The sequence below is a fragment of the Gymnodraco acuticeps genome, unplaced genomic scaffold (genome assembly GCF_902827175.1).
Source record: "Gymnodraco acuticeps unplaced genomic scaffold, fGymAcu1.1, whole genome shotgun sequence".
NCBI classification, from domain to species: Eukaryota; Metazoa; Chordata; class Actinopteri; order Perciformes; family Bathydraconidae; genus Gymnodraco; species Gymnodraco acuticeps.
The window spans coordinates 2,287,527-2,307,137 of record NW_022990054.1 but is presented as its reverse complement, the minus strand read 5'-3'; the positions used below and the strand labels follow the sequence as shown (position 1 = coordinate 2,307,137).

The window sequence follows — 19,611 nt, the reverse complement described above, 5'->3', positions numbered from 1 at the left end:
AAACTCACCATATTTTGTGGGAAAGATTTCCTCATCTGTGACCAGTTTCTGACAAAGACTCATTACGAAGTCGACGTATTGTGGAGCAGTGCACTTCGTCTTCTTCCCCCTCTCGTCATACCAGTAGTATATTCTAAAAAGAGAAAAGAATAACATGAATCCCTGAATCACAAACACATTGCAAAATACCATGCAAGACATATCACTGTGATAGGTTTATTAATCATAGTGAATGTCTTGTAAAATATACTTGTGGTTGAAGACAAAGCGGCGCATTTCCTGGTGATGAAATGTATTCAAGCAGGAACAAAAACAACATGCAGGTGGCCTATGAGACATCCCTTATTTCCTAATTTAGGGAAAACCCATTGTCTCAGTGCCTTCTTGCTTTATAAATGACTCGGTGCAGATTAAGATACGGTCTAGCTGCACTACAACACAGCCTTATCCAGATAACATGATTCATTCTGGTGGACTTTCTCAACTCCCTGAACTGGAGCTTTCATTTCAAGATTGTGAACAATTCCTGCTGTTACAGGACCCCCCCCCCCCTCCGATCCCTCTGCTGATCAAATGTTTCCGGAGGGGATGACCCAGATAGCTGAAGTGTAGGCGGGCGGATCAGAGTTATAGTTAACAAATGTCAATCAGCAGGTCAGAGGCACAGAGCCAGTCACGCTAGAAGGTCACCAGACACCTTAGGAAGAGGATGAAGGAGCTAACCAGGGACTAGTAACCACGGAGACAAAAGACCAGCTGAGTGACCCGCAATCTGGAGAGGTCGATTAATAAACTGATGAGAAATGTGCATGCAGGTGTTTCTGTGGGCAATTAGAGGGTCTGGGAGGCAGTGGAGCAGACATTACAAATCCTGAGGAATGTAAGTGGTCCACATACCTGACCCTGATGACCACCAGACTCACTCAGGATTAGACTGACTGTGTTTGGGAGTGACGCTGACTAACCTACAAACACTCCGACATGATGAAACCTTGGCTCAAACAATATAAACAATTCTACGGAGGATAGTTTACTTACTGTTTATGAACAGATTGGTTATGGCATGAAAGGATTATATTAAATGTATTACACTTTTGAAAATATGTCTTATTGTATTGTTTTCTTTCTTTCTTTATTCTATACTGTTTATATAACCGTATATCATGTAATCTCCTATTGCCCCTCCGATCTCCAATCTCCTATAAATGGTTTCTGTTTATGTTGTGATGTTTATAAGTGATGATGAAATGGGAAGGGGGGGCCCACTGTGCAGTGATTGACACACCTGCGCAGTCTATATGTTTAAAGGATGTAATAAAAGCAATACAACACAACAAGCTGTGTCTGATTAACACCCCAAGGAGAAAAGTTTAGGTAAACAGATTAAATGATTGAGTTTAATGACTAGCTTAATGTTTCGCAAACTCTTTGCAAATAGGGAATTAAATATTTGATAGGAGATTTGTAAATGACTCTTGGTAAATGGGCTATAAGAACCCGACGCTAATGAACAGTGTGAGCACACATATCTCAAAACACACATCTATTCCCCCTCCCATACAAAATGAGTCTAAATAGCTACCAAATGGTTCCGTTCCCTCATAGCTCATGGAAACATTTTCTTCCAAAAATAGTGCCGAGCTCTGCCTTCGGGCAGGGGCACTGACGCTGCTGCGACTGTGGCTCAGTTCACCACAGAAAAGGGGGGGGGGGGGCAGCAGGTCCAGGCAGGAAAGGGTGTGGTGCTGGACAGCGGGCATTGGGGAAGGTTCAATCATACACAGTGTGCCTCCACTAAGAAACACAGTTCTATTGAATTCATTACCATTTAAGTGTAATCTGGGGTGGAGCTGTGAGAAGAACTCAAATGTTTTAAAGAATTGCGTCTGTTTTCCTTTGGTCAATAGACACTGCAAACAAAGACATGTTAATCCACACTGCTCTCTCCTCTCTCCACACACTGCAGGCGAAACCCTCTGGCTTCTAGCATTTGCTCAGGGTGTGGGTTCGTAGGAGTAGCTAAAGGTGACAGCAGTGGAAAAATCTACTGTTGACTGAGAGGTTAACTCCTGACTCTCAGCAAACCTGTCACATATGTGTCATCATCACTCAATGAATGTATTGTTTGTCATCGGTGCCTTTGTCATATTTGCACATGCGCTAGTAGACCGCATGTAATGTGTTGGGAGCAGTGTAGTGAGTGTTGTGGGGAATCAGGTTTTTCCAGCCTTCAGTGTACACAGGGGCAATGACGGAGACGAGAGCTCACACATAAAGACGCACCCCGCCCCGACAGGGCGAACGAGTTGGATAAATGCTTACAGTCAGTCGCCTCCCCTTCTGATAGCTTGGCATGAATGGCCCTCCATGTGATGATCCTATAACATGAACCGCTGCAGAGGCATGCCCTGTTTTACCGTGCAAAGAAACGGGTAACTGACTTGTATTATCCATTAATTAACCAGCATTCAACCTCCTAAAAACATCACAGGCCGTTTTTCTGAGGAATCTGCCCAGTGAGTTATTGGCAGCCCCATAGCTGGCATTAGCATAGTAACTAATGTCCTGAGGTTAATGGCTGACTTTTTTGGTCACAGTTTGATCACTGCTCTCCATCTAGGGACTTTTTGTGAAGTGGCTATAATGATGTTGGCAGACTTCATGTACCAGCAAGAAACACAGCCTGGACCAAAAGGGATGAAAGGTGAAGCATGCATGTGTCACCAGGATGTCTTTATTTATTTGTGTATCTCTGACTGCTCTGCTAAGGGCTCAGATGCAGCAGCTTCACTGTCTGTGAAAACTAAATGATGTCAAGGGGTAAAAAAACTGTCCGGTGCCTTGCTCATGGGCACCACGGCAGGGCAGGAGGTGAACTGGGACCTCTCCAAGTAGCAGTCCACACTCCATATTTTAGGTCTGGTCGGGGACTTGAACCGGCGACCCTACAGCTCCCAGTCCAAGCCCCTACTGACTGAGCAACTGCCGATGAGTAGGGACATTGGCAATAAGGATATTCTGAAACACTTACAGGGGTTTTTGCTTGTGTTTTGCAGCATAAACAATTGAAAACTTAACAAATAGTTTTTTAAAAGTGAAAATGGTTTTTGTCTTGACTTGTTCTGGGTCAAACCTGTGTGTGTGTAGCTTTGGATGTTAAGGAAAAGAGGGAATCGGGTCTTAAAACAACCCACTTCATTTGAGTTACTCAGACTGCTGAGCCCCATAGTGGATTATAGTTTTAAGACTTTTGTACGCAGTGCTGAATCACAGCTAGCATGGAGACACAATGTACATACTAAATGTATAAAGGCCTTTAGGTAAATAAACAGCTCACTGCAGTACGCAGACTCTGCATGCTGCACATTCCAGGACTATGTTGGACGTCCAAAGACTCAAATGAACCTGAGAGCACCCTCTGTGAGCCGTCCCTCGCTGACCAGGGAAACATCCCATGATGAATTAACCCATTTCTGATAAATAAACCAATGGAGCGCGGCAGGTGAGCGATGAATAAACCAAAAGCTCTGGAGATAACTTACGTGTTGCAGGCCGTCATGGCTTGACAGGTTTCTCCAGTGCAGAACTCTGAGATGGTGCTGTACTGCAGGTTGATAAGATTGAAGAACGTTGTCGCTGTAGCAAAGACAAACAGACATTTTGTTGTAAGTCAGTGTCTCATTTGTTATGCAGGAATACATCATAGTGTTGACACTAAAATAACAGCACAGAATGATGTGAATAACTCAAATACTGCCTGAACTTCAAAGAGGACTGTGTACTTTTCTACTGCATCTATCACTGTGATCAATGGGAAAGCAACATGCACAGCAATACATCACATACTCTAACAGCGTGTGAGGAAAAATGAAAATAATGGGAGGTGGTTGCAGCTTTCACAAGCATTTAAGTTGCTGTTCCAGTCACTTAACCCTGAAACAGGTATTTCTGCCAGTAGGGAAACTCCTACAGAGCCTGCTCTGCTGAAAACTGTCAGTGTGGATGTTGTTCGAGCCTAAAGCAAACTTAAATCATCTATGACATGCTGAACATTTTGAATTACATGAATTATAAAGGAAATATGAAGCTTCACAGGATACACCTTCTGATTAACCTGCATCTTATGATGTTAAATAAGGTGTAACAATCTACTATAAAGTTAAAGAAATGACCCAATTCTGAAAAAAGTATACTGCTTGTTTACACGAGTTGGAAGAAGGACATGGCTCCAGTCATTATTGATTTTGTTAACCAAACTATTTAATTAAAACAAAGCTCAGCCATTATGTTTTTGTTCAAGATAAATCCCAATTAGTAGTAGACACAAGTTGATACAAGTCAGCTTACATAACTTCTCATTACAAAACATTAACATGTGAAAACACGTCCTATCCGTTACTTAATTTCCCCTCACACTGGTTTGAATATGTTATCGAAAACAAAGGGAGGGAGACGGATGATGCTCAATAGGACAACAATATATTTCAATAGGAGTTAAAAGGCTGAAGCCGGAAGTGGTAGCTGGTGTTTAATGAAGCGCTGTGCGGTGTTATTGGGAACAGACTGGCGCGGTGCCAGGCCTGGATCGTGTTATGGGCTTGGCTCTGTCAGAGCTGCAGCTCCAGAAACATCTCGTCATTTCCAAACAAGTGCATACCAATTGGGAAAAACAATTCCAATGTTGCACAAGGGCCATGAATTTTGATTTGATAAATAAGATAATGTGCCCCTTTCACATTCTAAATATGGCCATGTTAAATTGCTAACAGCCTGTTGCCTGTACAGGACATCTTCCTCAGTTATGCGTTTGACTGTTTGAGCTCCTATATGTACCACACATATATTCTATCATTGACTACAGGGTAACTCACTGTTGCTGGCTAGCCATTCGTTGAGGTCTATCTCTCTGGGCAGCACCACCAGCTCCTTGAGGTCAAAGTCCACAACACGGATTTTTGTGTACTCCAGCTCCAAGTACTGCTTCTTCTCTTCTGCCGGAGGCTTCTTTCCATTTGGCTTCGCCTTCGACTTCCTGAAACACAGGAGAGAGGGGGAGAGGTTAAGGAGCTGCACATCTCTCGATCGAGCAATAAAAGAAAGCAAAGGTTGATGCGAATGGTTTAGTTGCCGTTTCATTTGACAGTGCAATGAATTGGATACACTTGACTGACTGGTTATGTTGTATGAAAAAGATACTCATAACCTGTACATTACCTCAGCTCAGGCATAGAAGTATACAAAACAAGACACTTGAATCGCCAGACTCTCACAAAAATCACAGAAAAACGTTACTTTTCAAAAACTGCATTCACAGAGACCTGAACAAAGGGTCCTCTGTTTCTGTACCTGAGCCCTAACTCTGACCTCTGACCTGATGTTAGGTCTTTAGCTTCCACTCAGACAGCCGTCTCCAGCGCCTTGTACTTCCACTGCTAGTTTTAGCACCGGGATGTCATATCACACTCTTCCTGCACTTCCAGGGCTGTAACCCCCCCCCCCCCAGCCCCTGTCTGTATCAATGGAAGCAGTGCAATCTGGGGTCGAAGGTTGAAATCCTTGTCTGGGAAAATCAGAGGCTAATGTAATCGACAGTATCTGTTCAATGCTTTCCTTCCCCTGTGATGACTTTATCCCTTCATCTTCATTTTGCTCCATCTTGGCTCGGCTACCGTTGTTTGGGGTGGCTTCAGGACAAGGGAGTTCAGTTTGCTGCATGAATTTATTGCGCTTTTGTTGACCCTCATTTCCGCCCGTCTTGCGCTCAGCCCTTCAATCAGTTCTCATTGCTCCTCTCTCCACACCCTCTGTCTAAACACAATGATCCAGCCATGGGTTCCTGGCTCTGTCCCCTTTCCTCCCCAGTCCCACTCCCTGTAGACGGCAGCTCCGGCTCCGGCTCCTGGACTGGAGAGAGCTGTTCTCACAGCACTAATGACTGTTTTCCAGCAGCAGTTAAACCCCTCTCACTTTTACTCAGGCCATGCTGCACCATGGCTGGACTTTACAGAAGAGAAGCGATGAATGTTGGGGTTCGATGCACAGTCCACATGCAGCCTGAGAGATTAGGAATATATTTAGAAAGGATAGAGGGCCGAGGGGGGAGAAAGGAATGAGGAGAGGACGTAGATCCACACAGGCCCAGCTGATATCCATGGGAACTAATAAACACTGTGGAGCACGAGACCAGTTGAATTCCCTCCCCAGGAAGCGTAGCCCTGCTTTCCGCCTCAGCAAACAAGGGGAGGCATGTCAACATGTGGATGCATACAGAGCCAGCAGCCGTTTACTTTGTGAATGTTTAAGTTTCCCCCCTTGCATGTCCGCTGTAGTCTAATTTAGCTGTTAGGAGAAATGCTTAGCTGTAAACTGCCTGTGGGCCTCATGTAAAAAAGCTAAGACTTGAAGGACCAACACTTGCACAATCACGTCCGCGGACACACAGGACTCTGCTCAGGTTCTCATTAGTTGGGTAATGATTCATCAAGGTGCTCGGCTCTTCCTATCAGGCAGCTGCAGAGCGTGTTTTGGCCTCATTTGAAAAACCGAGGACACTGCAGGCTAATTATTAATGTGAGGCCACTTTCTCTTTCACCCCCCCCCCCCCCCAACAATATATTGTCTTTCTTTAGGCTTGTAGGAAGGTGTTTCCACACTTTTCTCTTCATGGCTGCAGGCTCACCTGTCCAAACTGCCTATTGTTCAGGGTCAAAAGCCTCAGGCCTCATGTTCATCTTTGCCCTCTCCTTCTTCTCTCTTTGGCCTTTTCCTTTATCTTTTGGTCTTCACCTTTAACGCTATGACCTCTACTCTGACTCACATTTGAACTCAAGTTTCTTTTTGCTTTTCCCCGAAAGCTCTTTCCCGTCACTGTTTTGCTAACTCGTTTGGTTTCTCCTTATCTGTCTGCGTTCCTTCTCCCCCTCAAATCAGACGACAAACCCTCTTCCTGCTCATAAGGACACGGACAGATTCATGTGGTATGTGTGGTTTTGCGCGGTGAGCTACATGTTCCATCACGTGAAAGAGCTTTACCCGAGCTTCATCCATAGATACCGTCACAACTTTTCAAAGGCTCAGCTAAGCTCCTCATAAGAAATGCTTTGCTCCTGGAAAAAGGTTCAAGTCAGTTCTTCGCCCCCCTTTCTTTTCCTTTTGAAAGCATTCTGTTTCCCTGAGCTATTTCCTGCCTCTGTAATTTCATCATTTTCCACAAAACGCCCCCTCCACCTCTAGCGAACATTTGTGTGGTGAGGGGAGATGAAATTCTGGAGCCATTAGTTTATTTTAGGATAAAGAGAACTTCCTCTCTGCCAGCTCTCCTCCCCTCATACGTGCATAGTCTGTCTTCGCTGCAACATACACACAGGCTTTTGTCTGTTCTTGATAAAGTTCTCCCAGGCAAGTCTTTGCCATAAAAGGCAGCAGATGTCTCTTTCTCCCTCACCAGATCAGTGACAGATCAGGGCAGGCCAGAAGGCAGGAGTGGAGGGGAAGTGAGGCCGGGGCCGGGCACATGTCTCCCGGGCCGGGGGGGGGGGGGGGAGACGACCACAGCCTGCCTGGCACCAACAGGAACCAGACAGACTCTTGATCCAAAAACATAGTCAAGCTTGGTGGAATAACACCATGAGAAAGTCACATGTACAAAACTGATTTCTTTTGATCTTATTAAGGAGAGGTGGAGGGCGTGAAGCAGGAAGACAGACATGCTGGTGTTTATCTGCAATAAAACACAATAAGGAAGCCGGGTTGTATAGTCGGGTGACACCGAGGTCAGTGCTGCAGAGGCTGAGGAGTGACAGCTGTTCAACTGTGTCTGTTAACGACTCTCTTATCCCTTTTACTTTTCCCAGCAACACCACCTGCCCCAGCCCCCTGCCGTCTTCACCAACTCATTTTCCTTCTGTCCCACTACAAGTACCCATCGAACGAACTATGTTGCACGCACAAACACCTGTGACTTTAAGAAAACACACACGATCTAACACACGTCGCTGGCTGTTGCTCCCTTCCCTTTCAGCTGGTCACAACAGCTGCGTCACAAGCCTGATCCCAGCACAGGGCTCGAGAAAAAACAGAAGAAGAGAGTCTTGTTTGGTCTGAGAGAGTGCGCCTGGGCAAGCACGTGTGTGACGACAAGTGTGTGCATGCCATATTGATTTTAAGTGCGCCAAACATACATCTCTCTGTCCTCACACTGGTGCAAATATGAGCTGCTGTGTGTTAGCTGAATACCGAATAAACTTAAGGAGGAGCCCTCTGGCAGGTTCACCATTCTCATTACCAGAACCTGGTTCCAATTAATCCTGGAACCACTCGAGGCCACATTACAGAGCTGCGCCGGAGAATTAGTTTAAGTGCTATCTCTAAAACACTGCAATTTGCTACTAAAGAGCTCCCTCTCATCGCTTTGCACCCACATACACAGAGCAATGTTTCAAAAGGGGAACATTTCAGACCATGCTAGTTATATATTTGGTAATGATATCAACATTCAAACAACCATTCATAGACACTGATGCTCATGCTATAGGTTAAAAAGTAGAGGATATACATTTTGTATTAAGGGGCTGTCTTTGATGAAAACAGCATAACTCTAAAACCAGTTTAACAAAGCTCATTGAATCACTTTCCTCAAGACTGCACATACACACACACATACATATATATATATATATAGCACAATGAATGCTTCTAGAACACCATGGAATTGAGCTATTAGCATATGGAAGCAATTAATGTAATCTGCGAGGGTACATAAACACATAAACAGCGTGCATGAGCATCCATCAATGACAAGACACAGACAATCTTTTCTAAGACAGACGAGTCCTGAGGGATTTTCTTAGACTGCAAACTTATCCTACATGTAGAATCTTCATTTCAGGAACAAAACATCTAAAAACAAATACAAGACATTTTTGTTACCTCTTTGGAACAAGATGAGACCATTCAGGTTGCCAAAACATGCTTCTCCGTGTCGCACCCTGTTGTGAATACAGTACTGTTTGACTAGAAAACAGCCCCTTGAGTCTATAAAATGGTTATGAGAGAGAACAGGCACCAGAAACCATAATCAGAGGACTTCGTCCCAGGTGCATTCAGGTGCTGTTTACACGGGAACGAAACAGGTTGTATCCGCTACTTTTCTCTTTCGTATAGCCCGTTCGTTCACACGAGGCCGTAAAAGAACCGCGGAAACGGACCCCGCAAACGATAACGGGTCCCAAGGTGGATAGATCTGCGGACGGAACACTCTGGGGGGCCAAACGGCTCTGTGTGTACGTCCTATACGATCATTTCCTGATAACGATGAAGCCATAGCCCCGCCTCTCCCCACCTCTGCTGCTCACTGCTGTAGCATGGTCAGTAGCTACTGACCATGCTACAGATGTTAGTGCAACATCTACAGCTCCTCTACCACAACCATCAGCAACAAGTGGACATGGAGAAAGTTCATGAACTACATGCTGCTAAATCCACCGCGGAGAATAAACAGAAGGGCAACCAGGCAACCAGGCAACCATGCTCGGGGGTCTTCTTCGCCGCTTTTGGTGTATTTTGTGGCGGAAGTACAGCGCCACTTACAGGCCCAGCATATGTACTACAGCGTCTCCAGCGGGTCGAGCGGTCTCGTGTGAAGGGACATGTTTATTGAGCCGTATCCGTGTGAACGGAATACTTTTTTGATATCGAATTCGGTTCGTTTTCATTTCCGTGTAAATGGGGCCTAAGGAAATCAAACACTTCAAACTGACCTTTAGACAAACACCTGAGAGTGAATCAATTGAATGTCAGGAAGGCTCCTACTGATTATAAGGTTCACAGCATTGAAGGGTTAGAAAAACTGCAATCAAAAATCAATAGCAACAGGATATCTCTCTAATCTCCGATAAGAATGGAACTGAGAGAACTAACTTGAGCCATTTTGTAAAAAGAGTAGCTTCAGTCAGGAGGATCAGTTTTCTCGTAGTCTGGCCTCCTGATCTATTTCAAGATTTAAATTGAATAGACTCAATGGCCCTTTTCCCCCAAAAAACCACAGACAGAGGAGAGCAGGCAGTCTGAGCACACTGAAGCTAAACCACAGCAGCCATTACAGCTCTAAAAAGAGACAGAGTTAAGGATGGACTAAACCAGACGTTTGCCTTGCAGTACTTAAGCCTACACAGTAAACCGCTCTGTCAAAGTAGTTTATGACGTTTCTAAAAGAGCATTGGTGCACAAATATTTCAGTTTTCAGTAAATTTGAGTTCTGGAGTGAAGAGATAAGAAGAAAACACAAACAAAGAAGGCACAGCTGCCACAACTTAATCAGTAGCATCACCGGGGGTGTCAGAGGCACTGTAAATCAGTACATGGGAATTGTAGCTTGGGTACACACACACACACACACACACACACACACACACACACACACACACACACACACACACACACACACACACACACACACACACACACACACACACACACACACACACACACACCACACACACACACACACACACACACACACACACACACACACACACACACACACACACACACACACACACACACACACACACACACACACACACACACACACACACACACACACACACACACACACACACACACACACACACACACACACACACACACAGGTTGTGGCTACCCCCCTTTTCCCCTCGTCATCCTATGCTAAACCCCATTCAGTGGCTCTGAGGCCTGCAGAGTATGTAAAGACCCCCCACCGGCACTATAATGGGGCCTCTTTAACATCACAACACAACGTGTGTGACAGGAAAGGGGTCTTTGGGTGGAGATAAGATTGAATCCCTGGTTAAGCACTTGGAAAATGTAACCTTGTTAGAAGAAGGTTGGCTGGGACAATGGTATGGTAGGAAGCTATCGACAAGGATCTTATGAATGAGGAGCTGAAAGAGATGTATCTACACTCGAATCAATCCAATCAGTACATCTGGATTGCTACTGAATGAAATAAGTAAAAAAACATGTGTGTTTTTGGTTTGTACCCAGCACTATTCCAGTAGACAATATAAGCAAGAAATAAACATGTGAAAAAGGGTTAGATCGTTAAAATCTATTGAAGCCATCTATCCCACTCTAGTATTCATACCTGCTTCCGAGCAAAGGACATTCAACCATTCACAGGCAGAGCAAACTGGTTAAAAGTGGAGCTATAAACAGGTCTACGCCCCCCCCCCCCCCCCCCCCCCCATAAAGGAGCTATGCATCCTTGTTAACTTTGATGGAGTGTTTTTTGTTCAGTTTTTCCAATACACGTCAAACGTGTGAAAATCCCCCGATGTGCCTCCCAGGCAAATAACTTGGTGTATTTCCCTGTAAGCAGCTGATTCCTGTAATAAGGTGCCGAGTTCCAACACAAATATGAGCAGCCCAACTTGACTGGATCTGTCAAAGGTTCTTGCAAAAGACATAAGATACTTTACAATAACGCTCTCTACTGTGTTCATTTCCTCATGCTCACAATCTCGTAAGAGATCCTAAAATGGTGGATATTTTTCTCTTCACTATCTCTCTCTGAATCTTTACAGACTACAATATATTTTGAGGCTTGAGCCCTTGGGGCTGCTGCTTAAAAGCACACCTGTCCCCAGATTTGAAAGGTAAGAGGAAACTTAAGCAAAGCATTGACAGGACGGTCTGTCCCCTGGAGGAACGCACTCATGATGAGTGCAGGTTTTCTTCACATGACACCTACAGGGTATTATTACTCATGTGTCAAATAGGTTCAAATATTGCCTTAATTACAATCACTGTGACCGTCGTGGGTATCTTCTTCGCCACACAAACCCACTGTTAACACTCCTATTTGGGTTATGCATTATTCAAGTGTTACGTCCGATATGTCAGAATGCTGACCACACTTACGAGTAGTAAACAAAAAGTATGTTAAAGGTAAAAGAGAGATTCAGAAAAAGGCAATCACATGATCCAATTTCAAAGTGTTTCGCCTGTTTCCCTAAATGTTAACACTAGAATGAACTGCCTACAGTGTTGGTAGGATTCTCTAAAAGGAGAGTCAATAAGGATTTACAGGCTTGCTACCTTGTCCAAAGTGTGCTCATTTATCAATTTTGGTTAAAACCAAAAACGTTTAAAACTGATTTAAAATAATTTCCTCTTTAGGTTAAGCATGCTAAATCGTTAACAGTCTCTTGAATAATTTATTAGACTAGATGAGGAGACGGTGTCACATTTCTCTTGCTCTTGTTGAGTCTTGTTAGTGAGAGCTGCAGAAAGAGGAATGAGGCGTTCAGGCTCCACGTCCCCTACCACCACCGGCTGCTAAATCGCTGTGACCCCGGAACCAGAGGGTCCCGGTGCTTGTGTAATTGGCGCTGAGAGTTGACAACTACTTATCCTCCAGGCTGAGTTATAGAGGCATGGTAAAGCATAATGGTGTTACGCAGGCAACAGCCGGGACATGAGCACAAAGTAGCGTTACTTATTCGGTTTAATATCTGTCAGTCACCGGACGTCTGTACCTGTGTAATAAACTGCGGAATGATTAAATACAACGTCGGGGAAACAATAAAACTAAAGTGAAGTGTTAAGCTTCTGAGAACAGCATAACACGACATATTAACACAAGTTAAACGTTATATACTCGGATAATACGTCTCCATCGATCCTCCGAAGCCTAAATGAATTATACAATTGTGCCATTTACACTAGAGGCTCGGCTCCGAAAACAATAGCAGAGACGGTTTTGTCAAGTATGAATAGAAACGGTGTTTTACCTTAGAACTTTTCCGACTGCCTGAAGCACCATTTTGCAACTTAGTCCGTTTTTGGAGTTTTTCTGAGAGTGCATGTCCGTTTTATCTCCAGAAAAGGAGCAATAATCTCCGACCATGGTTTAGAAAATGAACACAAATGAGTTACTTTCCGCTTCAAATTACTCAGGTGGAGTCCATGAGAATCACACCAAAGTTTGAATCTATCTGAAGCTCTGACTTACTATGACTGCACGGTCAGGAGAACAACTTTGTCAAGTTTAGAAAAGACCCTCCCTCTCAGTCCTCTCGTCCAATCAGAGGAGAGGGTGGGCGGACGTCAGAGTCTGCCCATGTGGACTTGGTTGGGGGCATCTCCCCTAGGTGAAGTTACAATGTAGCAACAGGTGGTCAGCCAGTATCGTGGAGTACAATGGAATAAAAAGGTGTCGCTACATGTACTGTAAGTGCCTGCTATTGGGCAGGTTTACATAATCATGGCTTTTAAACAAAGGACAACACATGCAAATACACTTAGCAGCCCATAGAAAAGCTAGACAAGCTACTAATGTTTCAGTTTCAACAGCCCAACATTAATGCACCAGAAATATAGCTTTGACCGAAATAGTTTTTTAAAAAAACACATATTTGTCACTATATGTACATTATGAAAATTAGCAAACACTGACGAGGACTGTCAAATGAAGTTGAAACTCTAACTGTGGTTCAAATGATTTAGCCAAAACACATCCTAATTTTTACAGTGGTAAAAATAACTGTAATGTTATGTTAGCTAAAAAGCACATTTTCAAAATGTTGCAATATTATATGAGCCATTCAAAGATAAGTAAAATCCCAGTCAGGTTAGAAATACAACAAATACAGAGGAAACAACTTTAAAATAACTTCTATGTTGGGTTCAAAATCTCAACATGGTATGTTTCAGCAGGTTTAGTATTACAATACAGCGCACCCACACACCCTGTAGATATAAGTGTGAGTATTGTAGTTTTTTGGCGTGAGAACCGGTGCCTTGTAAAGTGCAGCGTGCTTGGAGGGACTGTGGAGCAACTTTCCTTGTGTTGATTCTGAACTTCACCTGGAGTCCACCTACGAAGGCTGGCAGCTGTAATGACATGTTCAAACATGTCAAAGCTGAAGAACCAGCAGAGAATCACACAAATTCAGTTTGAGAGACAAAGGAAGATTCATAGGGATATCTAGAGGTCTGTGTGTGTCTGTGGGGCGAGGGAATTGTTTGTAACAATTGTTTCAGAAGCTTTGTATTATTGACATGATTTAAATAATACAATATGAAATTGTCCAAAGGAGGCTGAGCCAATAACACGCAAGTATAAAATGAGGAAATGAACGCGGGGAGTTGAGACTCATGAGAAGATTACTGCTACAGAAGTGTTACAAAGCCATAATTTCCTTGCCCTTCTTCCCTCTAATTATTGCCTCTCAACAAACCTCCTCTCTTATTCTCTCATTTATGGCTCTCTTCTCACATGTCTCCTCCCTTTCTGGATTTGACTTGACTCTCCCTGTCATTGTCTCCCCTTCGTTTTTTACTCGGTTCCCTTAGACAAAAGTTGTGGGGGCCATGGTGGAGCTGCAGATGTGAGAAACCCTGGACCAGCTGGCTGCTGTTACACAGACACACTAATCTGAGGGATCTGTGGAGCTATGTGCACTCCATGTATGTGGGTGGGTGTAAGTAGCCGCGTGAGGAAGATAAAAGAGATTGTGAGGGTGTTGTATGCGAGGACTGTGCTTATAGATGTGTGTAATTTGTGTGTGTAGCGACTGTAGACATGCTGGTGGAGTTTACTGTGCACTGACCCTCTTGTTTGTGGTTAAATGTGATTTAAGAAATTATCTGAAATGATCAAAAGTGACAGAGGGTCCGACAGGTGCCTTGCTGTAGTCACATTTTACATACGTGACTCCTTCTCACAACACTACGGTTACACACCGGACTGGAGTTTAGTGTGTGGAGCTGTGTGATCCAGGGGCCCCAGTTACTGGCTCCTGCTGTGGTAGCAGGGGTGAGGAGCAGGGGGTGAGGGGAGAGGGACCAGAACAGGGCACTGACTTTTTCCCTGGTGCTAAATATAGCATCAGCCTGCCTGGCTCATAAAGAAGACAGAGGACAGTGTCAAGAGAGACAGGGGAGGGGGGCATGCTGTCTGTGTGTGTGCGCGTGTGTGTGTGTGTGCTGCCTAATCGGTGACTGTGTAAGCAGGTGAGTGACCAGGTGTGAGGGGGGGGGGTTGTGGTGGGGCCTGGGGTTAGTGAATGTGTCTGCAGCACAGAGTATTTAAAACTCTGCAAACAAGACATCGCATTTTTGGTCAGCTTCGTAATCTTCTTAACCTATTTTTTTTTATCTGAAATGTTCTGATTTCAGTTGCTGAATTATTACAGTTTTATACTTATTTATTTGGACGAAGTTCGTACAGCTGCTAATTTTTGTTTCTATGTTTGTCATATATCATACCGGCTTTATATAGACTTGTATAAACAGACTGTATATAAAGTGTTGATATAGATGATCCATGAAGTACTCGGTGCTACTTGTGACCACCCAAGACAAAGCTGTACGTTGCCGTAATGGAAATCTCGTGCTCAGGGAACTTTCCATTCATTTGCTCGTAACTATTGGATCCGTGTGGTCGCTGGAAATTAAAGACATCCATTCAAGATCACTGGGGCTTGGCCTGGGCCTCTAAACTCAGTGCAGGACAAAGCGCTTTAAAGAGTCAGGCGTCAAAGTTGAAAAAGCCGGTGGGTTTTAACTTAAAGTGGCCTTTTCTGTAGTTACACAGGTAGTTTTGTCGGGTTATGCGAGATGCAGGCTAACAGAGCAGACTCGGGGTGGACCCGCTTACACAACGTCTGACGTGCATGGAAACAAACGGGCACATACCATGGTCTGAAAGACAGAGGTCTACTCTTTGTTCTCCGCTAACGTCACGGTCCTTTCCACTATTCAGACAAGACATGGCATCACTCACCTGCCACCATACTCTCACAAAACCAGATGTTTGCTGGCACTATTCCAGGCCTTTCACAGGGAGCACTACAGTAAAAAAGTGAAAATAGCTTAATCATTTCTTCAACGGTTACATTTAAAATGGTTACATGAGAACTTTGAAAGATATTTGTACTATAAACCACCCTGGAGATACAGAGCTACATTAAAGGCCCATATTTAATAAGTAAACACATCGCTTGTTAAAAAGAGGGGAGGAGAAATATTGAAGGCAGTAAATTAAAACACTTTGACGTCACTGGTCTTGTGTCTGATGAATATGTTGAGCCTTAATCTGATGAATGAATAAATAACTACAACGACAACTGATCAGACCAACAGATAACAAGGGGAAATCGACAACAGAAAAAAAATGTAACTTATTTCAATAATTACAGCGTGGATGTTTAGGAGGTGGGACTATGTTGTAAGAAACATGATTTACTGCAATGTTGAAGACTAAAAACGTAATAGTCGCTTTAAACAATGTACTGTTGAAGGAAGAGACATGAACTCGTATAACTTCACAGAAAAACACATTAGAAGTGGTCCAAAAGGAGGAAGACATTTTGCGACTAAATCTGTTTGCCTGCAGCGCTCTCTTTGCTGCCGTGCGATGATGGCTGGCCCAACAGGTTGGGTCTGAAAGTGAGCGGACATTCCACCTAGTACAGACAAAGACAACACTGACTCCAGGCCAGCCAGCAGATGAGTCACAAATGCAGCAGATGAGCCTTGGGGCCTGGCAACAGCTCAGTCCCAGCCCTGCCAACGCTAAATCTCCAGCCAATCATAGCCGGGATCAAAATGACAGGCGGGTCAGGCGGCCAACCATGTTAAAAACCAAAATGAATAAATACAAATCCCAGCAGTTCCAAGTTTTTCTGTAAGACCTTCAGTTGGCGCTGCGTTCAGGGTGTGTGGGAGTGGTGAAGTGTGTTTAGGTAAGGTCTTAGCCAGTGAAAACAGTGCACACTGAGGGTCTTTAGTGCCTGGGGGTTTTCTATAGGCCGGGATAGAAAGGTCAGCAAGGCCGGGAGACACTCTGCACACCGAACCCAGCGACCCGACCGGCAATACCAACCAGTCGTTTCTGCGGCGACAGCTACAATTGTTTTAATTATTGCCAAAATTGCAATGTTGGTCTGACATCTCTGAATGAAAAAACTGAACTAGCTTTTTGGTGACAAACTGGTTCATCTCTGTCCTAGAACTTCAACTCTCTCGTTCAACTCTTCCGCTGTGCACGAGACGCTCAGTATGTATAACCCGCACATTTGGAAGCGTCTATAGAGAGTGTGTCCGTGCCAAACGTATATTATCAAACTTGGCAATTAGTCCACCTCTGTACTTAATGACATTTTTATCATGCCTTAATTTATGAAGTGCACACGCCTCATCTCTACAGAGTGCTCTTATCATACACACTGTGCATTATGCACCAATACATGGCATTTTAGACATCATGTTAATATATAAAACATCAGTTCTTGCCCATTGGTTTTTCTTTGACCTTCCTATCCACCTTTAAGACCTTCAAGTCGTCTTTCTCTCTTTGCACGTGTGCCCCTGTTCTCCCTGGCTTCATCTCTCCTTCGCTGCATTCCTTTAGGGGAAGGGCTGCATGCAAAGACATGTCAGCGCACTCTGCACACGCAGCCTGGCTGAACAAAAGAAAAGAAGATCTGAGGAAATAAGAGCAACATGAAAAGTCTCAAGATCGGCAGATCTCAGGAGTTTAGTTTGACTTGTTTCTCTTTGTTTGGTAGGTAGATGTGTGCACTTCATGAGCAAACATATTAAACTGTATGCTCCATTTAACAGACGCAAGGGCACGAAGGAAAAATACTCCACTTCCTTAATGCTTCTGCACTCGTAATCTAATTAACATCCCAAATGATAAAGTGTTTCTGCATGTTATCTGGAGCGGTTATATAAAAAGGGAGAAGTATGTTTTAGAGACAGGAGGCCGTGTTCTGCCTGGTTTGTGACTGAAGGAAGAGAGGGCTTTAGCAAGATGGAAGACAGGGGATGAGAAATACCAGACTTGTGTCCAGAAGTTCATAAATCACCATCTCCATGGATACTGCGTAGATATCAGCGGGAATAGGGCAGAAACGGTTGAGAGGGAAGGAAGTGAGAAAGAGGGGAGCAGTTGAGATTAGGTAAGAATGAGGGATGGGCTCTGCAGGAGAAGGGAAGTGAAAAACAGAACAGAAAAAGGAGAGTGAAAGAGAGCAGAAACTGAGATTTGGATAAGAGGAGTGAAAGAGTTTGAGCTGTGTGGGAGTTTGTCACAGCATGCCCTGGCCTCGCTGCACTCCTCCTCCCTACATTCCTTAGCAGGGGAGAGTCTAGATCCATCCCATATTTTGCCACCTGGGCAGCAAAACACCTGTTTGTCAAGTGAGACACACACACACACACACACACACACACACACACCAGGTGCATACCCACACATGTGCAAGGTCAGCTCAGATATAATGGGGATGGTAATGTCAGAGGCTACAAGGTCACAGCTCATAGATCAAGGCGGAACAGGAGAGCAGGGCTGGGGGGGGGGGGGGGGGGCTGACCTGTGAATTAACCTGTGACATGCTGCTGCATCACTCAGTCACATTCTGTATGTGCTCTGAACACCTGTGTCCTCAGGATTAAGGCCCGCAGGTTAGACTCCATCAAAGTCACAAGATGAATCACATGACAAATAGGACTGGGACAGTGTGGGAAAGAGGCTGCGCTGTGCACTATGTACACAATGACATGCACCTTATATCAGAGGAGGTCATCTCTAACATTAGGGGACAATTATTTTCATTATCGATTAATCTGCTGACTATTTCCTAGATGAATCGATACGATACGATATACTTTATTGTCCCCGTAAGGAAATGTGTTCTGGACTCCGTCCTGCAGTTCAGCATACATGTACATATACAAACATAGTGGACATTAAAAGACATACATATATATCATCAGTCATACACCGTTTGAACAAACACAATACACAGACGCACATACTGACAATGGCGACCTATTGCACTCCCCGTCATGGCCAACATTTAAAAAGTACATTTGACTACATTTCATTTCATGTGAATGTTAAGAAGCTTAATGGACATAGGTAGGAATGAGTGCTTATAGCGGTTCAGCCTGCTCTTGGGAAGCCTGAATCTTCTACCAGAAGGTAGGAGCTGGAATTCTGGGTGGAGTATGTGGGTGGGATCAGACACCATTTTTTTTGCCTGTCTGATAATGGACTGCTCGTATATGTTTTGGAGAGATGGGTGTTTTTTAACCCCCATAATTTTCATAGCAGTCTGTACCAGGCGAGCGATCTGTGACTTTTGACTCATGATGCTCTCCAACACTGCATGATAGAACAGTAACATGAACTTCTGGTCGACTCCGAAAGCCCGGAGTCGACGCAGAAAGTACAATCGCTGTTGAAGTCTAGAGCACAGACCTTGAACAGCCTTCCAGCTGAGTGTATTATTTAGATGGACACCAAGGTACTTATAGGAGCTGACCTGAGTTATGGGTTCATTGTGGATAACCACCGGCCTAAGGTCACCCACTGCCTTTGGGTCCCACACCATCTCCTCAGTCTTCTTCACATTCAGCACTAGATGGTTAAAATCACACCACTGCACAAATCTCTCTATTTCAGAGTGATAAGCCGATGAACTGCTGCCTTTGTGCATTAAGCCAAGGATGGCTGTATCATCTGAGAATTTGAGGATATAATTCTCCGGGTGGATTCTCGTACAGTCGTTTGTGTACAGTGTGAAGAGGACCGGGGAGCTCACACAACCCTGGGGG

General features: G+C 44.3%; 1 protein-coding gene across 6 annotated transcripts in view; it reads right to left on the bottom strand.

Annotated features, from left to right (window-relative positions):
* mob2a (MOB kinase activator 2a) overlaps positions 1-19,611 on the bottom strand; it is a 62,191-nt gene that overhangs the window by 2,342 nt on the left and 40,238 nt on the right. For 3 of the 6 annotated variants that reach the window (XM_034215843.1, XM_034215838.1, XM_034215840.1), the window contains exons 2-4: positions 4,872-5,032; positions 3,543-3,636; positions 9-133 (exon numbers count right to left, since the gene is read on the bottom strand). In XM_034215843.1, the coding sequence (XP_034071734.1) occupies positions 9-133; positions 3,543-3,636; positions 4,872-5,032 (380 nt within the window). Of the gene's footprint in view, positions 1-8; positions 134-3,542; positions 3,637-4,871; positions 5,033-5,214; positions 5,244-8,928; positions 9,219-12,773; positions 13,015-19,611 lie in introns of those variants that run through there. The other 3 variants (XM_034215837.1, XM_034215839.1, XM_034215844.1) reach the window with 3 other exon arrangements.